Source organism: Acanthopagrus latus, chromosome 20, assembly GCF_904848185.1.
Source record: "Acanthopagrus latus isolate v.2019 chromosome 20, fAcaLat1.1, whole genome shotgun sequence".
Taxonomy (NCBI): domain Eukaryota; kingdom Metazoa; phylum Chordata; class Actinopteri; order Spariformes; family Sparidae; genus Acanthopagrus; species Acanthopagrus latus.
In genome coordinates, this window is record NC_051058.1 from 2,939,216 (window position 1) to 2,958,519 (window position 19,304).

Consider the following 19,304-nt stretch of genomic DNA (forward strand, 5'->3'; position numbering starts at 1 on the left):
GCAAATGATTTAACATAATGTGATAAAACATCACACACACACACACACAAAAAAAGAAAACTTCACACAAAAAAGACACGTCAGCAAAACACCTACACCTGTTGTCCAGCTGGAGCTACGGCACCGAGCAGGATCACCCAGCGCTGGAGGGCACCTCAGCGAAGAGAGGGACTCAAAGCTTTGCAGAGATAAGTTTATGTGTGGTTCTTAGGTGCTGACTGCAGTGTTGACAGGTAAGGACTACAATCATGTCTACCCACAGTTTCCTTCCGCAGGCACTGAATCAGCCAATAGCAGGCCTCCAAAGGAGGTGCGTCATGGCTGCATCACATCAATCTACAGTTTCATACACACCATGTCAGGATCAAGAGCCCCTCCCACTCATCGTGTCCAACATTATCTTTGCTTTGATATACTGTAACATGTAAGAGAGAAGTTTAGTACTTTGAATGATCGCTATTGATTGATTACTATTGCCATTATTGATTAACTAATTATCATCAGTATCAATTATTAATTCATTACTATAACTTATTATACAAAGATAAACTGAGACTGAGAGTGTAGGCAGAAGAGTTTGAAATATTATTAACAGTACTACTTGAAAATATTTGTATTGATTATTGTACGTTTGCCAAATACTTACCTGACCTCACTGGGACCTCCTGGGTGCCTGGAAGCGAGTCAGCGAGTCTGTTGGGGTGAGGATTGGTGGGTTGACGTCAACTCTACGCTGCTCCAGAACACCAATCACAGACTTGTCCCGCCCTGAAACACAAGCACGAATCGTTTTGGACACAAATATACAGCCGACGCCGATGCTAGCTGTGTTGTTGCAGTTGTGGTGATATTATTAACAGCGGAATCATGTTGAAAAAGGTGTCTGAGGTTATAAAAAAAGGAACAGCAACATTACAACAAAACGAGTGTCGTTGAATCACTGGTTAGTGAGACGAAGACTCGTGAAGTTCTTACTCCCCTTCATCTGGTAGAACCTAGAAAAAAAATGCTCAGCAGTACAACAGAGTTAGACCGCCTCTAAAATATGAAATAACTGATTAAAAGTTCAAACACTTTTGTGAAGGTTGAACGCACTGATTCAAATTATTGATTGATTTCTTATCAGGCTTCTGCAGAGCTCGATGACAAGCTGATGCTTTGGATGAGGGAAACACGCAGGGCAGGAAACATGACCCAGGACCAGGGCTAAGAGACGCTGCAGCACTAAAGCACAAGTAGACAACTTTTCCACATTCTCCCCTCCTGGTGTTTCCCTGCGGTATCACTGCTTGAGCCGCTGTCGCAAAGGCAGTGTTAGCGACAGGGCTACAGCTAGCAGCCTGGATACTGTCCAAAGCAAGAATATCAGTCTGAGCTAAGAACACTGATCTCAGTATTAATATTGTATTAATGATATTGTATTAATAAGTAGGCAGGTTTTGTTTCTTCCTGTTGAACCGTTGGTGGTGAGAGGAGACACGTATCGGCGAGGGAACAGAGTTTGACACAACATCAGAGCGCTCTCCATCCAGTGAAGGTCTGTCTGTTCACTCTTGTTTTACTCAGTTTCTATCCCTCTCCCTCTTCACCTTCTTTGCCTCCTCCATCAGCGGGTTCTTTTTATTTTGCAGGCTAGAGATTCCGCAGTTAGTCCAGCTACCCCACCGTCACCTGGGGATCGTGACCGGGGAAACCAGTGACTCTTCCCTGCGTTGGTTGCCCAAGGAAAGATTTTCCTTTGTGCTGTAACACAGCCTTCTTTTTTCCGGTAAAAAAAAAAACAAGCCGAGCCACAGATGCAGTGGCATTTTAAAAGTGAGACCAATAGGGAACCAGTCTGTAAGTGGATGGTGTCATTTTTTCTACAGCCATTCCGCTGTCAGGATATCAGAACACCAGGAGTTACGATGGAATGTTAAAGTTTGTGAGAAAGTTGTTTTTTGAGTCAGGATTGTACGTCCGGTCGGCTGCCATACTAAAGCACCAGTATCTGACAAGTTATCTACTGCTACTTTTTGAAATGAAATCAAATAAACGCATTTGTGCATGCATGTGTGAGAGACACCCAGGGGAGCGAGGCCTGATGTCCTCTTCCTCATCCTCTTCAAAGTACATCATTCTTCATACCAAGAATGTCCACTCTCCCAGTCTTCATCTAACTCTTCATCCTCCCCCTTCTCCTCCTCCTCGTCAGACACCATCATTTGGTCTGGTCTACCATACCTACCTCATCCTCACCCCTACCCTTGGAGGCAGATCTTCTTCACTGTCGAGCAGCCAGTAGATCACAGTGAAGCCGACTGTGGGACGTTCCAGGAAATAGTTCAGACCAGCTGAGGAGGAAAAAGTTAAAGCAAACTTTAAACGTCTCTCATAACTTTAAATATTAAGGATCAAATAGACAACAAGGGAGAACACAGCACTATTTATTCATACACTAACTGTGACCGTAACACACATCTCACTGAGCCACCGACACACAAGAGGCTGTTAACCGTTACACCAGATATTATGCAGTTGTGTCTCTGAACAGAATGAGAGTCTTTTCATGCTGTTGGGTGAGTTGTTGATCAATTTAGTGTTTGGAAACTTAACGTGATTGAAAATATGACACAAGTCCGTCTTACTGGTGTATTCACACACGTGACTGATGGACACAGCATCTTACTACAATGAGAGACACATCAAAAATAAATCTGAAATAATGTGAAAAACACTGTTCTCATCAGGACCTGAGCCATGGATCGAAATGATACACTGAAACAGGTGAGAACATGCACATCCAGAGGTGTTCAGATATGTCGAACATGCACATTATAACAAAAACAAAATGTTAAAGGACTTCAAGTAAAAAAAAAGACCACTCTTTATATATGCTGGAGGAGAAAAGAGCGGGTGACGAACGTCTCTGTCCATTTTTCTTGGGACAACAATTCAAGCAGCAGGAAAGTTGGACAACAGGGGAAATAAAATTAAGTGGGAGGGACTAACTTAACATCAGCCAACTTTCAGACCAGAGGTCATCACACTATTTGCGTCATTACGCACAGTGAGCCATGGGCACATTGATTTAATAATAAATAAATGAATAAATGAATACATAAATAACCACACTAACCTCTGTGCAGTCCAGACAATGTTCATGACTCTTTTTTCTCTGATCATGCTCAATCAGACTCTCATCAGATTCAATACATTAAAAACTGCAGCCAAATATCAATTCACAGGTGTGCTGACAGTCCAGCTTCCTGGACAACAGTGCAATACCATATTTTTGTTGTGAACAAATATGGATTTTGTATTATCTGACTAAATCTAAAACAATTCCAAAAAAAATGTTTCACTTTTTATACCATTTGACCGACTCTAAAAAAAAAAATGGGCCTAATTCTTTTCCTTTAAAGTGAAACTCTCGCCAAAATGCAACCTAGGCTTTTTTTTTTTTTCCTGTGAATGCATGTGAGTCAAACTTACGTATAAAATCATAATCACAACGAAAGGGGCACTTTTAAGATTTACCGTTTTTACCTTTTCCGGTCAAACTCATTTTCAATGGGAGTGTTTGGGGCAAATTACGGATAGCATCAAAGGTTGCATTTTGGCGAGTTTCACTTTAAAGGTCCAAAAATGTCTGTTGTGTTAGTAGTTAACTTGACGAACTACCTTAAAAGTAGTCAATCAGACTCATCTGGGTCGTCCCCCTTTTTGCTTTAATGACAGCGTGCACTGGAGCTGCCAAGGACTCCAGAAGATTGTGTAAAACCTGCTGACTCATGTTATCCCAGCATGATTCGACAATGTTCCACAAAACTTCCGCTCCTTCTTCATCTTCTGTTTCAGTCTCTTCAGTCAAGTGGTCAGTGCTTTGGATACAACTGACCCAGTATCTGCACAAGTGTTCCACTTTGTCAGTGGATGTAAACTTTGTATCTGTGTAACTGCATTACATTGCTTTTATAGGCTGTTTCATATCAACTGAACAAACACTGCTGAAGGCCTTTTAAAAGATGCTTTATTGTCTGAAATTGCCAGAATATCACTCTGTCACACACTAAAATGAGTAGATAATTGTTAGGGATATAAAATGTCTAGAATAATCATAACCTATATGTGCACTACATTGGCCCTGAATGTAGCTCAGTCAGCCATGATTACGTCATGTCAGAGTACACGTGTGGCGCATGGGTCTCCTCAGTGCAGCACTCTGCCTTTAGTATGGATGCAGTGTGATGAAGGGACACGGACAGCTGGAGGCAGCGGGGCCCGGCGAGGGCCACAGGCTGCCTCGGCGGCCCTGTCAACACAGTCTGAGAGACTTTAACTCCATTATTTAACACACGACCTCCATACACACACACACACACACACACACACACACACACACACACACACTGAGCTAACAGCATGCTGGCTGCTCTACTACAGTTAGTAAACTAACCCGCTGCAGGGAAAACCCGGCCGGTGGATCATGCGCAGAGCTGGATTCATGCAGGTATCAGGAAATGACACAATATGCTCATTACCACTTTATTTAAAGATCGTCCATGCATCTAGGTTAATACATAAACTATTTGTTAAGATATATGTTGATCAATGTCATTTTGGGTGTTCAAATGGATAGGTTTGTTAATTTCAAGGGGCAAATTCAGAATCATCAGAATCAGAATCAGAAATACTTTAATAATCCCAGGGGGAAATATTGATGTATTAATTATTGCATATTATTACATATTGATTTATTATATCGGTCACTATTTGAGCCTCATGTTAATTATTGCAATATTATTCGGAGCAATGCATTCCCCAGCCAGCGGCTGTAGCAAGTCGACTAGTGATTGGAAGGTCGCTAGTTCAAATCCCTGCTCCGGGCAGCATGCTGGCTGCTGAGCTGCATGTCAAATTGTCCTTGAGCGAGATACTGAACCCTACATTGCTCATAAGTGGGGGCCCTGCGATGAGCTGGCGACTTGTCCAGGAAGTACCCTGCCCTCGTCCTGAGACAAGGCTGGGATTGGCTCCAGCAGCAGCACCCCGCAACCCCGCGGTTACAAACAATGACATGACATGACATTCCCCAGCCACCTAGGGAAATTGACAATTCTGCAGAAGAAAATTATTCGATCTATGTCTTGGGCTGAATTTGACGCTCCTTCTGACCTGCTTTTCATCGTTATTTCTCTGAAAAATTACTGAACTTCATATTTTACACAACGCTTGTACTATGATTTGTGTTGTTAATAAGCTCAACGAAAGACTTTGTGACCTGATTCCAATTTCCTTTCCTCTGCATCCATATCAGACTAGGAAGAAGCATTCTATTAAGGGGGGAAAAAGTGTGTTTGTAAAGGTCCACAGGTATGGAACAAGCTTGATAGAGACCTGCAAATGTCCCCATGTATACCTGCTTTTTTAAAATAGACTAAGGAAGCATCTGTTGCTGAAATACTCTCAGTCATCATTCTGATATGGTAACCTCTCTTTCTGTAAGTGTTTTAAGCTCCCTAGGGTGTCCCATTTCACATAAGATTATTACAGATTAAAATGAGTATGTTGTGTGTAATGAACCTTTACTTACTCTGTACTGTTTCTGGATGAATTTTACAGGACAGGTATAACTACTCAGAAAAACGACAACAAAAAAACAGAGTAATCAAACGAAAAGAAAAGAGACGAGAAAAGGGGAGAAATGGGACAGCGGGGTTAGTGGATAACACTTGCTGACTTTTGCATGAGACTCATAGAACTTTAAACAAGATAGCAAATCTCAAGCCCACCGATGAGGACGATGAGATGTGGTTGAAAGCTCTTAAAAACACTTGTAAATGGACCTTTAGTTTATAAAAGTTGAAGAATGTACTGTTAAACTCAGAACTCAGATGCTAATATATCACACTCATCACTTCACTTTGCCGCCCCGATAATGTCATACATGCTTGTTGTTTACGATTTAAATCTGGATGATTTTTTCATATTTTGTGTCCAGTGTATTTCTCAGGGACAGTGCGTATCAATGAGCGTTACAGTAAATATGTTTTCATCTGTATTTTTCCAGCCAATGAGACACACATCCCTGAGAAGCTGGAGGCGCTGCCAAGGACAGCTAAACATTGTAGCCCTTGAAGCTAATGTTAGTTAGCATGCTACTACTGACAGGAACTCCAGGGCCCCAATGCTGCACGGAAGGGTGTTTGCTGTTTTTTATTCAAAATCCGTTCAAATTGAACAAGTCGTGTGTTCGAACTGCACCAAAATCAACACTGCATTTCCTTGGGCCCTCAGCAACAGATAGATCAACAATAGATCAGATGAACGGTTCTGAAGATTTGTGAATAACTATCTATACGTTCAAAGACAGTGCGCATGTGTTCACTTGTGCTCTTCGAACATTTTACCCGATAAATGTACATGATACAGGGTGATGCAGTGTTTTATGTTGACATGTTATAATACATATATGATATTCTACATTTGGTAAGATTAATTTCTCATTTTGGTACTGAAGGGATCCACTCAAAATACTGATGTCTTTGTGAGTGTATCATGCAAGTCACCATATGGGGCCCTCTAAAACATCAACGTTTAGGAATCCATGTTCCAATCAACTGTTATCACTTGCACCGCTGTTGCCCTGTGATAACAGACTATAATATATAACACTTTTTACACTGGCACCTCCTTTATTCATTTCTATGCAAAACGTCACAGGCTGCAAATCAGCAGTGTATTCATGCATTGTGGTTTGATTCACCTAAGATTGTTTTTCTACGAGTCAATTGGTGACAATGTGTGTTGATCCACAACGAGCCTCCAGAACAGTTATCAGATATCATCCCTTAAAGAATGAACAGCATTCTTCCAAAAGATAATCCCGTATTTGCTGTTCAGTGCACATTCGTCACATCGTTTTCATTTACATCAAATCAAATCAAATCAAATCAGTCTTTATTTATATGGCGCTTTTCATACAGAAAAAAGTACCTCAAAGTGCCTCACAGAAATAAAAGAACAACAGCAGAAAAAGAGAAACCGCAAAATAAAGTCAAGAGAAGAAAATTAAAAGAACCCAACCCTCCAACCCCCACAGACATACACACTCATATACACACCGGGAGAGATCCCGGACCAAGGCCGCAGGGAGCACCGCCACAGAGACCACCCCAATCCAGGCAGACAGGAGACCCCAAACCAAGGTGCAGAGCCCTCTGGTCACCCGGGCCGGAGCAGTCCATGGGACAGCACCCCCCGCGGCCAGAACAGAGACCACCCCCAGCCTGGCAGGCCCCCATGAGGAAACACTGGAGATTAAAAACTGACAGACTAAAACAGTAAAACAAGGCAAAAAGCATAGAAGCTAAAAACACGAGGGACTAAAAAATAAAAGCATAAAGGCTAAAGACCCGAGAGACTAAAACATAAATGCATGAAGGCTAAAACATGAGAGATTAAAACAGTAAAAAAAAAAGGGTTAAGAATAATAATAAATAACAATAAATATATAAATAAATAAATAAAAGTGCTCTGATTAGCACAGCACAAAAGGAATTAAAAATAATTAAAATTTCAATTAAAAGCCTGGTTAAAAAGATGGGTCTTGAGCTTCATCAAAAAAATGAGACCTTCATGGAACACTGCATCTGTCATGTTTCTCCACGTACAGAATATATTCATATATTCCTTTCATTTTGTTGCCCCCCTGTATGACAATCATCTTGCCTATTTGGAGTTCATTTGTGTGACCAATTCTGAAAGTGGAACTGAGGAGTCCACACATATCTGTAAAGTGGCTTCCATGAGGTTTGGCTTCCTTGTAGCATGAATTAGTGATCACTCCAAGCAGAGAATCACACCATATCAGTATCCACAGAAAAGCCAGCCACTTAAAATGTCCCATATGGATTGCTGGGGGGGAAAAAAACTTTTTCAAATAGCAGAAAACAAATGTGTGACAAGTGTAAAAAAACATGACTGCAACAGTAAAAAACAAAACAAAACAAAACAATCTTATGACAAATCAAAATCTAAAATATCTAATTACATACAGAAATTGACACTAAAGAAGTGAATAAAACATGAGTGTAATAACTGAAATAGTTTGGAAATTGCATTACAAACAGATTTCTTTCCTACACTTTCTTTAACCTGCTTTAATTAATATTTTATATTAGCCTCATAATTAATCAAATTACTACATGTACAGTGAAAAGACTCCACAAACCCACAGAGAATTATCAGCTGACGTGGTAGCTCAACACAGCATTTAACTTCTTTCAGGTCACTTTTTTTTCCATTTGAGCCATGGTTTTGTTCACTCTTCCTGTTTTCATCATCATTTCTAGCAGCATGAAGCTGTTTTCAGTGAAACAGATAGGTAAACTACCTGCCAAGCATCAGATGGCAAAAAAACGAGCAAAACGAAGAAAATATTGGACTTACGTTCAACACAACCGTAACTCCAAATAAGAAAAACTAATGCTGCTGTGTGTCAGCTGTATGTGTAAATAGGCAAGTCTGTGCAGCTGTGTCTGTCATATCAACTTTATAAGGTAATAATATGCCACTGATGTGTTTACCGCTTGTTTGTGCTGCCCACAAGCGGTCACAAAATGAGGTAGTGCAGGTTTAAAGGGATAGTTCGTGTTTTTTGAAGTGGGGTCATATAAAGTACATATCTATAGTCAGTCTGTTCCCTACCGTAATCACCGATCAGTGCAGCATCAGTTTGGAGAAGCAGAGAGCCGCTCCAGCCCAGACGCTCAGCTTTGTACTGCAGTGAACGGGGTCCAGAGAAAAAGTTAAATAAACCACCTAAAACAAGGCTCAACTTAAAAAATCTATAACAGTTCAAGTGTGTGTTGTATAGAGAAACTTCACACCGCTTTACATCGCCATCAGACTGGCCTTTCTTTTGACACTACATTTTCTAAACCGAAGAACAGATCGACTATAAATATGTACTTTATATGACCCCACTTCAAAAAGCACGTACTATCCATTTAAGGAGCTTATATTTTGAATGGCCACCAAAACAATCTGCAATTGGAATTGGAATTGTCATTCTTGATTTATGAAACCAGGGCTTGTAGACCAAGTGGGTCACTGGTATCATATGTTAAAGACTTTATAGTTGTTGTTTTTTAACAAGACACCTGCAGGTCGGTTTAGAGAAAACAGGAAAGATTGAGCAGCGAAATGTCTTTAGACAAGTGGACAGAGTGGGGTTATTCACAGAATAAACAGTCTTAAAGGTGCAAAGAATCTTCAGCGACTGAATTTCTTCCTCAACAAACTAAATAAACAAATTCTTTTTGCTTCCATGACTGAATAATCTGAATAAACCAAGTGACCTTAAAGGACAACCAGTATTCATACTGTTTTAATATGTTTATGTTTGGCAGACCCTGCAACCTTTTCCAGCCTCAAATAGTGTTCTGGGACCTTATAAGGACACCTCTTTTTTCAATTATGGAAAAAAATACATATTTCTGAGTTTTCATTATTACCTCACTAATAATGAAAACATTAAAATTCAAAGTTTGAATATTTTCTCCAAAACTACACCATGCTCCTTTAACCTACTACCTTTAATTAACAGGAGTTATCATTGTTGATCACACTGCAAATGCAAAACTTTTTTTTTTTATGAATAATAACTTTTGAGGGTTGAATCGATATCCAAAGCACTTCTGCTTTTCCACCTTTTCTGAACATTACAAAAAGTTTGTATACTTTGTGTGTTATTACACAAGAATCACCTCTCTGTTGTACACGGACCGGTGGTCTGTCTCTGGTCTTGTGTCCATCAAATCCCCTCCTTGAAATCACTGCACCGCTTCTTCCAGCTCTCCACCCATCTGCGTGTCAGCCTGCGCTGCAACCGACCTCGATTTTCTACGGCTATTTTTATTATTGTTGTCATTGGTAAACACCACACATCTGCCTACCCAGCCTGGTTTCCCATTGGCTGACGGGATTGTCTATCGCAGTACTTCCGTCCGTTTGGCCACTTTTGATTGGCCGACGCTCCTCTTTTTTTTCCTCTTCTTCGCGGCGGTGGGTCGGAGCCGCTGTGTCCCCGGTCTGGCACGTTCCTAGCCAAATTCTCCACGGTGTAAAATTGGATCCCCCCTTTTTCACAAAACCAAAAAAAATCCCCCTTTCAATTCCCCGCAACCGCTTACACGTTTCCGCCTTACACACATCTCCAAATCTCCACCAGATACCTCTGAAAATGGCGGTGGTAAGCGGGATGTTGGGGTCGGCTGTAGCCCGGCTGGAGGGCCGAGAATTCGAGTATCTCATGAAGAAAAGGTCGGTCACCATCGGCCGGAACTCCTCGCAGGGTTCGGTGGACGTTAGCATGGGACACTCCAGCTTCATCTCCCGGCGGCACCTCGAAATCTTCACCGCGGGAGAAGATGGCACTGGCACGGGAGAATTCTATCTCCGCTGCCTCGGAAAAAACGGGGTGTTTGTTGATGGGGTGTTCCAGAGAAGAGGGGCTCCACCTCTCCAGCTTCCACGAATGTAAGCTTGATATTAACAGTTGTGTTCAACTGAACCGGTGTGTGTTTTTGTGTGTTCGTGTGTTGTTATTGTTTTGTTGACCGGCAGCGATGTTGCACGTGTTGTCAGGCAGCAGCAGGGCTGAGAGGCGCTGCTCGTGTGTGTGTGTGTGTGTGTGTGTGTGTGTGGCGATAACGTCACACTAATGCTCCATGCGAAACATGTTAGTGTAACTCCACTATATATTTACTTATTGCCAAATACTAAAACACTTCTTAACTTGATTTATGGCCTCGTGTAAATCCTTTGGGCATTATTCGTCATATATAGTCCAACAAGCCGGCGTCAGTGAGACGTCAGACAGCCATGTTTCAGCTAGGAGTGCGCCGTCTACTATCCACATTAATGCATCATGTGGAGGCTAAGTTGTTGAAGTTAGTATTATTATATTTTTAAATCTGCCTCGCGTTTTTCATTCTCGCCGAATTGCAGAGTGCCCCCTGGAAATTCAAAACCGTAACCATAGGTGTTCTCGGCTGTCTGTATACACTGTTGACAAAGCGACAGACATCAAAATGGCCAAACTGTAAAGGAAGTTTGTTTTGAGGAGAGCTTCTCGCGTTTTTGACTTAACCCTCACCTGCAGTTTCTGCCCCACCTAACATGCTAGCAACACAGGCTAACATCTGTGCTTGTGTTCGTATAGGTCATGTTTCTGACCCACTGCTGCACATGCTGCTGTTAGGTTTTACTAGGAGAGACTGAGAGTGGCGATTCATTGTTATACATTTGATACGACAACGTGCGGCGCGGCGTTTGAAAGGCAGCTACGAAGCTAATGTTAGTGCTGTGTTTAATTTGGTCTGGCTCAATGTCAACTTGGCCTCATGTTCCCTGTCGGCATGTTTACACTGCTCGGCTTTGTTTGTCACTTTAACCCTTTCACTAGTTTAAAAAAGCAAAAAAAAACAAAAAAGCTAGCAACTCATAATGAATTATGGTTGTGGTGTCTCACCTCATAGTGTACATTTAATCTAATCATTTAAATGTTATGGTGGGACATTTCAGTATTGTCACCATGCTATAGTTGTAATTCATTTTAAGGTGTCAGCAACTAGCCCAAATGTACTCTATTAATAATGAATTAGACATGATGTGTTATATAATTGTCATGGTGGACGTCCATATTTAAACTGTGTGAGGCTGAATCTCAGTGCTCCTCTCCTGGCTTCAATTAGACCTCTGTGAGCTGCTTGTTGCCAGGCAGGGGGGCTTTTATGTACAAGGTTTCGTGTTTCCCATTTACTCACTGGTATTCAAATGTCACATACCGATTTTAATGGAAATGTATGGATACGTAACACATGCATGTCTACCGTCCTCAGGTGTTGTTTCCGCTTCCCCAGCACCAGTATAAAGATCACGTTCACAGCCCTGTCCAATGACAAGAAGGAGCCAAGGAACGTGCCGGAATCACCGGTCAAGCCCGTCCAGCCCCAAATTTCCCCACTGACCATCAACATTCCAGACAACATCGCCCACCTCATGAGCCCACTGCCTTCACCCACTGGCACCATCAGGTGAGAGTGGCATTATCTGACTTTTGTGCAGTGATCAAAACAGCATTTTTTTTTTTTTTTTGCATACAATGGTAATGTGATTGAAGCGTCTTGGGAGGGTAAAAGTCATGAAGTCAGAATAACAACTTTTTTTTTTAATCAATTTTGCAGCGCGGCAAACTCCTGTCCATCAAGTCCGCGGGGGGCGGGACTCTCCAGCTACAGGACAGGCCGTGTCCTGGCCTCTGACCTAATAGACAACTCCCAATCAGAAAATGACAAAGAAGCCTCAGGTGAAGACAGCCCAAAGGTGAGCTGGAAAATGAAAAAGTGGATGAATACTGTCTGCTTGTTTTTTAAAATGGATTTAAAGAAGAAATGTCAAACAAGAGGGTGCTTGATGAAGGCGACAGACTTCAGAGGATCTCAGTGGATTCCTATTGGTGTCTGAGCACTGTGAACATCCCTGGTTACTCATTGAAGTCTAAAAATTGCCCAATGCTCACAAGAACATAGACTTTGGAGTACAAAACCTGGTTGAACTTTGCTAAGCCTGAATCTGCCTGTGTTTGTGCCATGTACGGGGACAAACCAGGGAAAGAAAACACGTTGTCCGCTGGCTGTGTATTTCATTAACTTTAACACATTTCCTCCCAATAGCACATGAAATAAACTTGTCTTTTATTTTCCACAGGACGACTCTAAACCTCCGTATTCTTATGCACAACTAATAGTCCAAGCTATCACCATGGCCCCAGATAAACAGCTAACTCTGAATGGAATATACACCCACATCACCAAGAACTACCCCTACTACAGAACAGCTGACAAAGGCTGGCAGGTCAGAGTCTTCTCTATTTGTAACCATTGTTAATACTGACTGTTTGTGGTTGAATGGTAATGCACACATATGTTCCTCTCTCAGTCAGAAGGGAAGGATCAGCACGTCATGTAACACTGTGAATTGCAAATTGAATAGTCAACCTGCGTTAAAATATGATTAAACTATGATTATTTTATAATTAACAATTGTCCAAGCATGAATGCAAAATGATTCTGAATATCTTTGGGTCTTGGGTTGTGCTGAAGCAAACAGTTATTTTCATTCATTCATTTGATTAATTGTTTGTCTTTTAAAATATATATATGAAAAAAAATTCTCATCACAATTTCCCAGAGGCCAAAGTGGCATCTTCAGAATGCTTCTTTTGTCCAGCCGGCAGTCCAGAATCCAAAGACTCTTCATTTACTGACATACATGACAAAGAAAAGCAGTCACATTTCAGAAGCTGGAACCAGCAAATAACATTTTGACATTTTGCTTGAAAAATGACTGAAACGAGTATTCAATTATCAAAACAGTTGGATGAATTTGAAGATGTAACTGGGGGCTCCTCAATAACAGCACCGCTGAAATGTATAGAAGTGCATGGCAGACTAAGAGCTCTGCTACTAGCACAGACCTGTGTGACAGCTCATGAAAGAGTCCAACTGGTGCTGAGTAAACCAAAGCTGCTTTTCATAGTATATTATTACATTTTCATACTAATTCTGTATTCTACTTGCCACAACATGAAAACCACTGACAGGTGAGGTTAATAACATTATTTTGTTACAATGCAACATTCTACTGGGAAACCCTGGGTCCTGAGAGTCACCGAGATGCCACTTGACCAAGTACGCCCCTCATGGCAGCGACACTCCCCGTGACAGTCAGTTGTCAAGTGGCATCCATATGAAGAAAACTGCATTGTGACCAGATGATCAGTGTTATCAATTCATCTGACAGTGGTTTTAATGCTGTTGCTAATGAATATATTGGGTTCGTACATGGGAAAATAACATCAAATAAGAAATGAGGAATCCCGAAAACAGTTGATTTGTGACTGTTGTTCCATAATGCAATGCAAAAACTGAGGAGGTGCTCCCAGCTGGATGAAAATAAACACTGATTGTAGACGGTGGTTAAAGAGTCTGTTGACCCTCACAAAAAGCAATGTAATATGTACAATATTAGTGAGGTTAAAAGACCAATTCGGGAATAGGCATTTTGTCCATAAGTTAATAAAAAAAGCTGTTCACAGAGGAAAATTAGGTCCATAAACACTGCTGAGAGTGGGCAGAAAAAAATCAGCCAATGATGATCTTTCCCTCACAGTAACATTCTCAAGTCACAGTGTGATTGATGTGTGATGTTGCACAAACATGAACAATTTTGTGTCGGTATAGAAAAAAACAAATCGATGAATATAGATTACACAATAAAACGACAGCGCCATATTGGAATCAGCTTACATGCTGGAAAATTCTTCTTGTTGTGCCGCACCAGTTCCAGCCTTGATTGCAAGTACATGTGCTCAGTCTAATTCAATCCAGTACAACTGTTCTGCCCTTAACTCTACTTTTAGAATTCCTATAACGTTTAATTATCGTTGACTCTGTTGAGATGTGAATTCAACTACAAACATTGGGGTCGTAGTTAGTGATGTTGTCGTGTGCATGTGAATAGGGAGTGCAAGACACTCGAATCACATCTCAGTATGATCTCAGTATTGCAGTGTGACACCACCAAAGACTACAATGTCAGTCATAGAGATATAACTTAATTTACATATTTTAAACGGTGTCAACATAAACTGAACATGAGAATCTTTGCAAATGTCCCACTGAGTGTAGGAGGAGTGATTTTCTTTTGTCACAGCTCGAACACACAAAGCAGAAAACACTGAAACACTGTGCTAGTGTCTCTGCAAAATGCATGATCTAAACACCCTTGTATTTTCATTATGTGATTATAATAATGAGAACACATATAAAGACCCATGGTTCCCTCCTCAAAACCCCCAACACTCTTCCTCAGTGCTATAGCATTTATGTGTGTCCGTATTTATTCGTGTTTTAGAACTCGATCCGCCATAACCTGTCCCTGAACCGGTACTTCATCAAAGTGGCCCGCTCTCAGGAGGAGCCGGGCAAAGGCTCCTTCTGGAGGATCGACCCCGCATCCGAGGGCAAGCTGATAGAACAGGCTTTCAGGAAGCGCAGGCCCAGGGGGGTTCCCTGCTTCAGGACTCCTGTGGGACCTCTCTCCTCCAGGTAAAGGACTCTTTGATCTAGAGTGCATTACTTTAAAGAGGTGTTTTCAACTTCAGTATCTGAGTATGGAGGGGTACAGCATGTGTAAATCGACCTAAAAAAAAAAAAAAAATGTTGTGTTCCAGGAGTGCTCCAGCTTCTCCTAACCACACAGGGGCACTGTCTGCCCACTCCAGTGGGGTCCAGACGCCAGACAGCCTGTCAAGAGAGGGCTCCCCAGTCCCCATGGATCCAGAGCCAACCCCACCGCCAGCCCCCGCCCAAACCACTACAGTCCAGCCCAAACTCGCTGTCATCCAAGAGGCCCGCTTTGCACAGAACTCCCCTGGTAAAACCATAAAAGCCTTTTTATAGATTTTTTTTTAAAAATTTTGTTTTGTATTTGATTCTGTGAGGTTAAAACGTTAAGAAAAAAATGTCTGATGGCGAACAGTATTTGTGTGTCTCTGTCCATTTTTAAGACATTGAATGACAGTAAAGAGTTTGTCAGTAACCTGTAGCCCTGCCCCCTGATAGGCTCCCCCCTCAACAACCAGCCAGTATTGATCGCCGTGCAGCGCCAGATGCCTCAAACGACCATGAAGCCTGTGACCTATGCCATGGCGACACCAGCCATAGTAACGACGTCAGTTAGCTCCGCCCCCGTCATGCAGACGGTGCACGTTGTCCACCAGATCCCAGCTGTCACTATGGCAACCGTTGCCGGACAGCCCGCTGCTACAGTGAGCACAGAACCTCAGGAGAATGGAGGTGGAGAGCACCAAGAGATCAAAGGTGAGGACAGATTCATGTCGTCATTGTAGCTCTCCTGGGGACGTGAATATTGTGCAGCCGGTGCACTCATTAAGCGTGAGCATTGTTTGATATAAGTGTTTCTCCCCGTGTGTAGTCAAAGTGGAGCCGGTTCCATCCATCACAGCCTCGTCTATAGGTGGAGTCAGTCGCATCATCCAGAGCTCCCAGGCTGCACCTCTGACGACAGTCACCATCGTGCAACAAGCCCCACTCGGGCAGCACCAGCTCCCAATAAAGGCCATCACACAAAACGGGACCCATCTGGTCCCCATCGGTACTGCTGCTAGCACAGGTGACACACACACACACCCACACACACACACACACACCTAAAACAAAAGTATTCTTCTGCATAGGCAGTGTAAAAACAGCTGCACGGGGTGTCAGACCATTAGAGGCCTATTTACAAATGTTCCCTGAGGCCCTCTGCTCTCCCAGCAGCCACCTGTCTTACAAAGGCTCCCTTTGGAGTTTTTCTGCAAACAAACAAATTCTGTTTAACAAAGCACATTGTGCAGCTCGTCTTTAACTCTAGATTTGTTTAGCAGTACATCGGCACTACAGTGTCACACTTCAAGTGGTGCGTCACACAGTGAAGTTCGGCCCTATTCTTCGTACTGTTAGGGTGGTAAACAGTATCCAAATCAGTATTCAATGGAAGGATGCATAGTGTCAGCTGCTACAAGATAAAGGTAAAAGACTGATGTAGAGCAACATATGGTGCACGTGAAACTGATAACAAGGTGTACAGTCAGCATTCACAGTAGACCGAGTGTTTATTGGCTCAAACTCTGATGTGATGGAAACACAACACCCGGGTGGACCTGGACATTGTCATTTCCATCCTTCTGTCAGGCGCGATGCTTGAATTAAGGCTGCCGGCTACACTGTTCTATCCGTCTCTTTTCCAGCAGCACTTAAACATTGTTTAGTACTCAGAGTTTTTAAAATAGTATCAAACATCTTCATCATGTAGTCTGATGAAGTATACGATGTGCTGCTCTCTACTGTTGCTTGTGTTTTCAGCAAATTGGTGCAGTAATCTGGAGCTTCAACACAAGCAAAACGCACGCCAGGCAAATTGTGTGCTTCCACATCTCCAAGTACTCATTTCAGAGAGAGATGGGAGACAGGGCAGGCATTTCACAGTCCTCGTTGAGCCGTAAGCTTCTGAGAATACTGAAAGCGAGAATGTTGTTCGTGCCCCCAGTACATATCATTCCTGTGCACTCCTGAACACCTTTTTTTTTTTTTTTTGGCTGCAATGCCAAATATTTTTGGTGCTGTAGATTGTTCATTGTGTCACATTTTAGACTTCATACAGAGACCACCTCCTCAATCAATCAATCAATCAATCAATCCATCAGTCTTTATTTGTATTACACCAATTCACAAAAGTCCACTCGTCACAATTTGAGCATATCTAGACTGTACTCTTAACTAATTTACTCTTCTCTCTACCAGCCGTTGCAAACCCTCTTCACCTCCTGGCGGCCCACGCCTCAGCCTCGGCGTCCCTCCCTACCAAGAGGCAGAACGGAGAACTGCAAGACCAACCCGAATCAAAGAAGGTGAAGACGGAGGTGGAAGAGGAGGGCGGAGCAGCGGTTGCCAACAACAACGGCACCACGGACAGAGCCGGAGAAGGAGGGGTCTGTGAGCAGATCGGTGACAAGTAGCCCCCCCACTCACCCACCCTCGATATGCCTACTGACCCCTGCTCTCCTGTACACATTGAGCCTCACCCCCCTCCCTCACTCTCACCCCCCTCCATCCTACCTGGTTATCATCTATCTCCAAGGTGCCAAAAAGAGAAGAGATGCGGAAACACCTGCGGAACTACAGAATGTTCAAAACGTCCTCCTCAACGCCCCCCCGCCTGCCTCAGCCTCCTCTTCCATATATTTAAGACCACGGAATACGATGCAAAAACTAATGACCAAATTGAAAATGGAGTTGGAGAGTTGCTGATGACTGTGAATCCCTGAAGTTTGAGACCCAGATGGCAAAGAAGAAGCACAGGAAGAAATTAAAAAATCCAGATTTCCAGATCAGAAATGACTTAATGGACAACAAGGAGTCCTAAAGACGGAAAGGAGCCTCATCCTGGTAGCATTACAGACAAGCGCTTAACTGTGTCGGATAGAAAAAAAGCAACCGAGTGAAATCACCAGTAGTGTATTCCGCAAAGGGAAGTGTGTGTACGTATGTACGTGTGGACATTCCCATCTTCGGCAGCTAGCCTCCATGTCGACCTACCTAACCCAGTTGTGAGTAGATATGCAGTATTCTGTTGTACAAGTGTATCTTTGGATCTTTTTTGAGTGTTTCTCCGTTTCCCAAGGCACAGATAATATCTAGTAATAATTAAGATAACTAAAAAGCTATAAGTGGGGTCTTTAAGAACATTTAAACATCACGACATGATATTTTGGGAATCCTTTTTTTTTTGTTGTTGTTTTTGTATGTGGACTCTTTGTTCAGTGAAATGAATGTAGTCTCCTTTTTTCCTTTTAAAGAAAAACACTATCTACAGAGTGGATGTTCTTTTTTCTGCTCATTCATGCAAAATGAAATTTCTTTATCACTGTACATCTACAGATTTTTTCATATTTTACAAATATCCTATGAGATAAAAAAGTATATTCCCATGCGTATTTGACCATATGCTTCATTGAGCTTGCATGTTACGGATCTAGAGACAATGTACTTGAGCAGATTATCTGAATATGGAACTGAAGAAAATTTAGACTGAGTCTACGCTATATGATTCTGACCAGTGCTGCACTTAACCCTCTTAGTTGTTTTTCGTTTCCTTTTGTATTTTCATTTGCTCCGTTTTGATTTCCCCTCTCATCATGGGCTGTGTTTGTTACCTTTTGTGTTGAAGTTGGCAGTCTCTTTGCTTGATTTATTTTATTCTGTTCAGGCTACTAAACAGTCTATTCAGATTGAATTCTATGTTACACGAGGAAAAACAAGTGATAGGTGTTTGTTCTGCTTCAGTGGGTAAATGCTTTTTTTTTATAAATTTATTTAAAACACTTAACCTCTTAGTTTGTATTTCTTTGAGTAAAAGCCTTCTCTGCTGGGCGAATGCAAACTCAGTCTGTCTGTGTGAAGAATTCTTTCTTTTTGTTCGAAAGAGGAATGATGATCTGACTCATTAAGGGGTGGGGGTGTGGTGGTGGGGGGGGGCTTCACCACACATTCCGCACAGTACCGTCAGACATGGGGAAGTGTGTGTGTGTGTGTGTGTGTGTGTGTGTGTGTGTGTGTGTGTGTGTGTGTGTGTGTGTGTGTGTGTGTGTACCACAGGGGCGGGAATGCTTCCTTTGAACATTATCAGCT

The 19,304-nt window shown here is 42.2% G+C and overlaps 1 protein-coding gene across 2 annotated transcripts; it reads left to right on the top strand.

Annotated features, from left to right (window-relative positions):
* The first annotated feature begins 9,828 nt into the window (after window positions 1-9,828).
* Window positions 9,829-19,060, top strand: LOC119010121 (forkhead box K2). Of its 2 annotated transcripts, XM_037082009.1 has the most exons (10): window positions 9,829-10,524; window positions 11,889-12,083; window positions 12,234-12,372; window positions 12,757-12,903; window positions 14,965-15,158; window positions 15,284-15,486; window positions 15,675-15,932; window positions 16,048-16,245; window positions 16,980-17,115; window positions 17,418-19,060. In XM_037082009.1, the coding sequence occupies exons 1-10, from the start codon at window positions 10,229-10,231 to the stop codon at window positions 17,611-17,613; spliced, it is 1,962 nt and encodes a 653-aa protein (XP_036937904.1). In that variant the 5' UTR covers window positions 9,829-10,228; the 3' UTR covers window positions 17,614-19,060. The 2 variants fall into 2 exon arrangements, with proteins under 2 accessions (XP_036937904.1, XP_036937905.1); XM_037082010.1 differs by lacking the exon at window positions 16,980-17,115 and having other exon boundaries at window positions 9,866-10,524.
* The last annotated feature ends 244 nt before the right edge of the window (window positions 19,061-19,304 follow it).

Coding starts and splice junctions, on each gene's coding strand:
- LOC119010121 (XM_037082009.1), top strand. CDS start 10,229: ATGGCGGTGGTAAGCGGGATGTTGGGGTCGGCTGTAGCCCGGCTGGAG. Junction 15,487..15,674: donor CTTTGCACAGAACTCCCCTG/GTAAAACCATAA, acceptor GCCCCCTGATAG/GCTCCCCCCTCAACAACCAG. Junction 17,116..17,417: donor TTCACAGTCCTCGTTGAGCC/GTAAGCTTCTGA, acceptor TCTCTCTACCAG/CCGTTGCAAACCCTCTTCAC.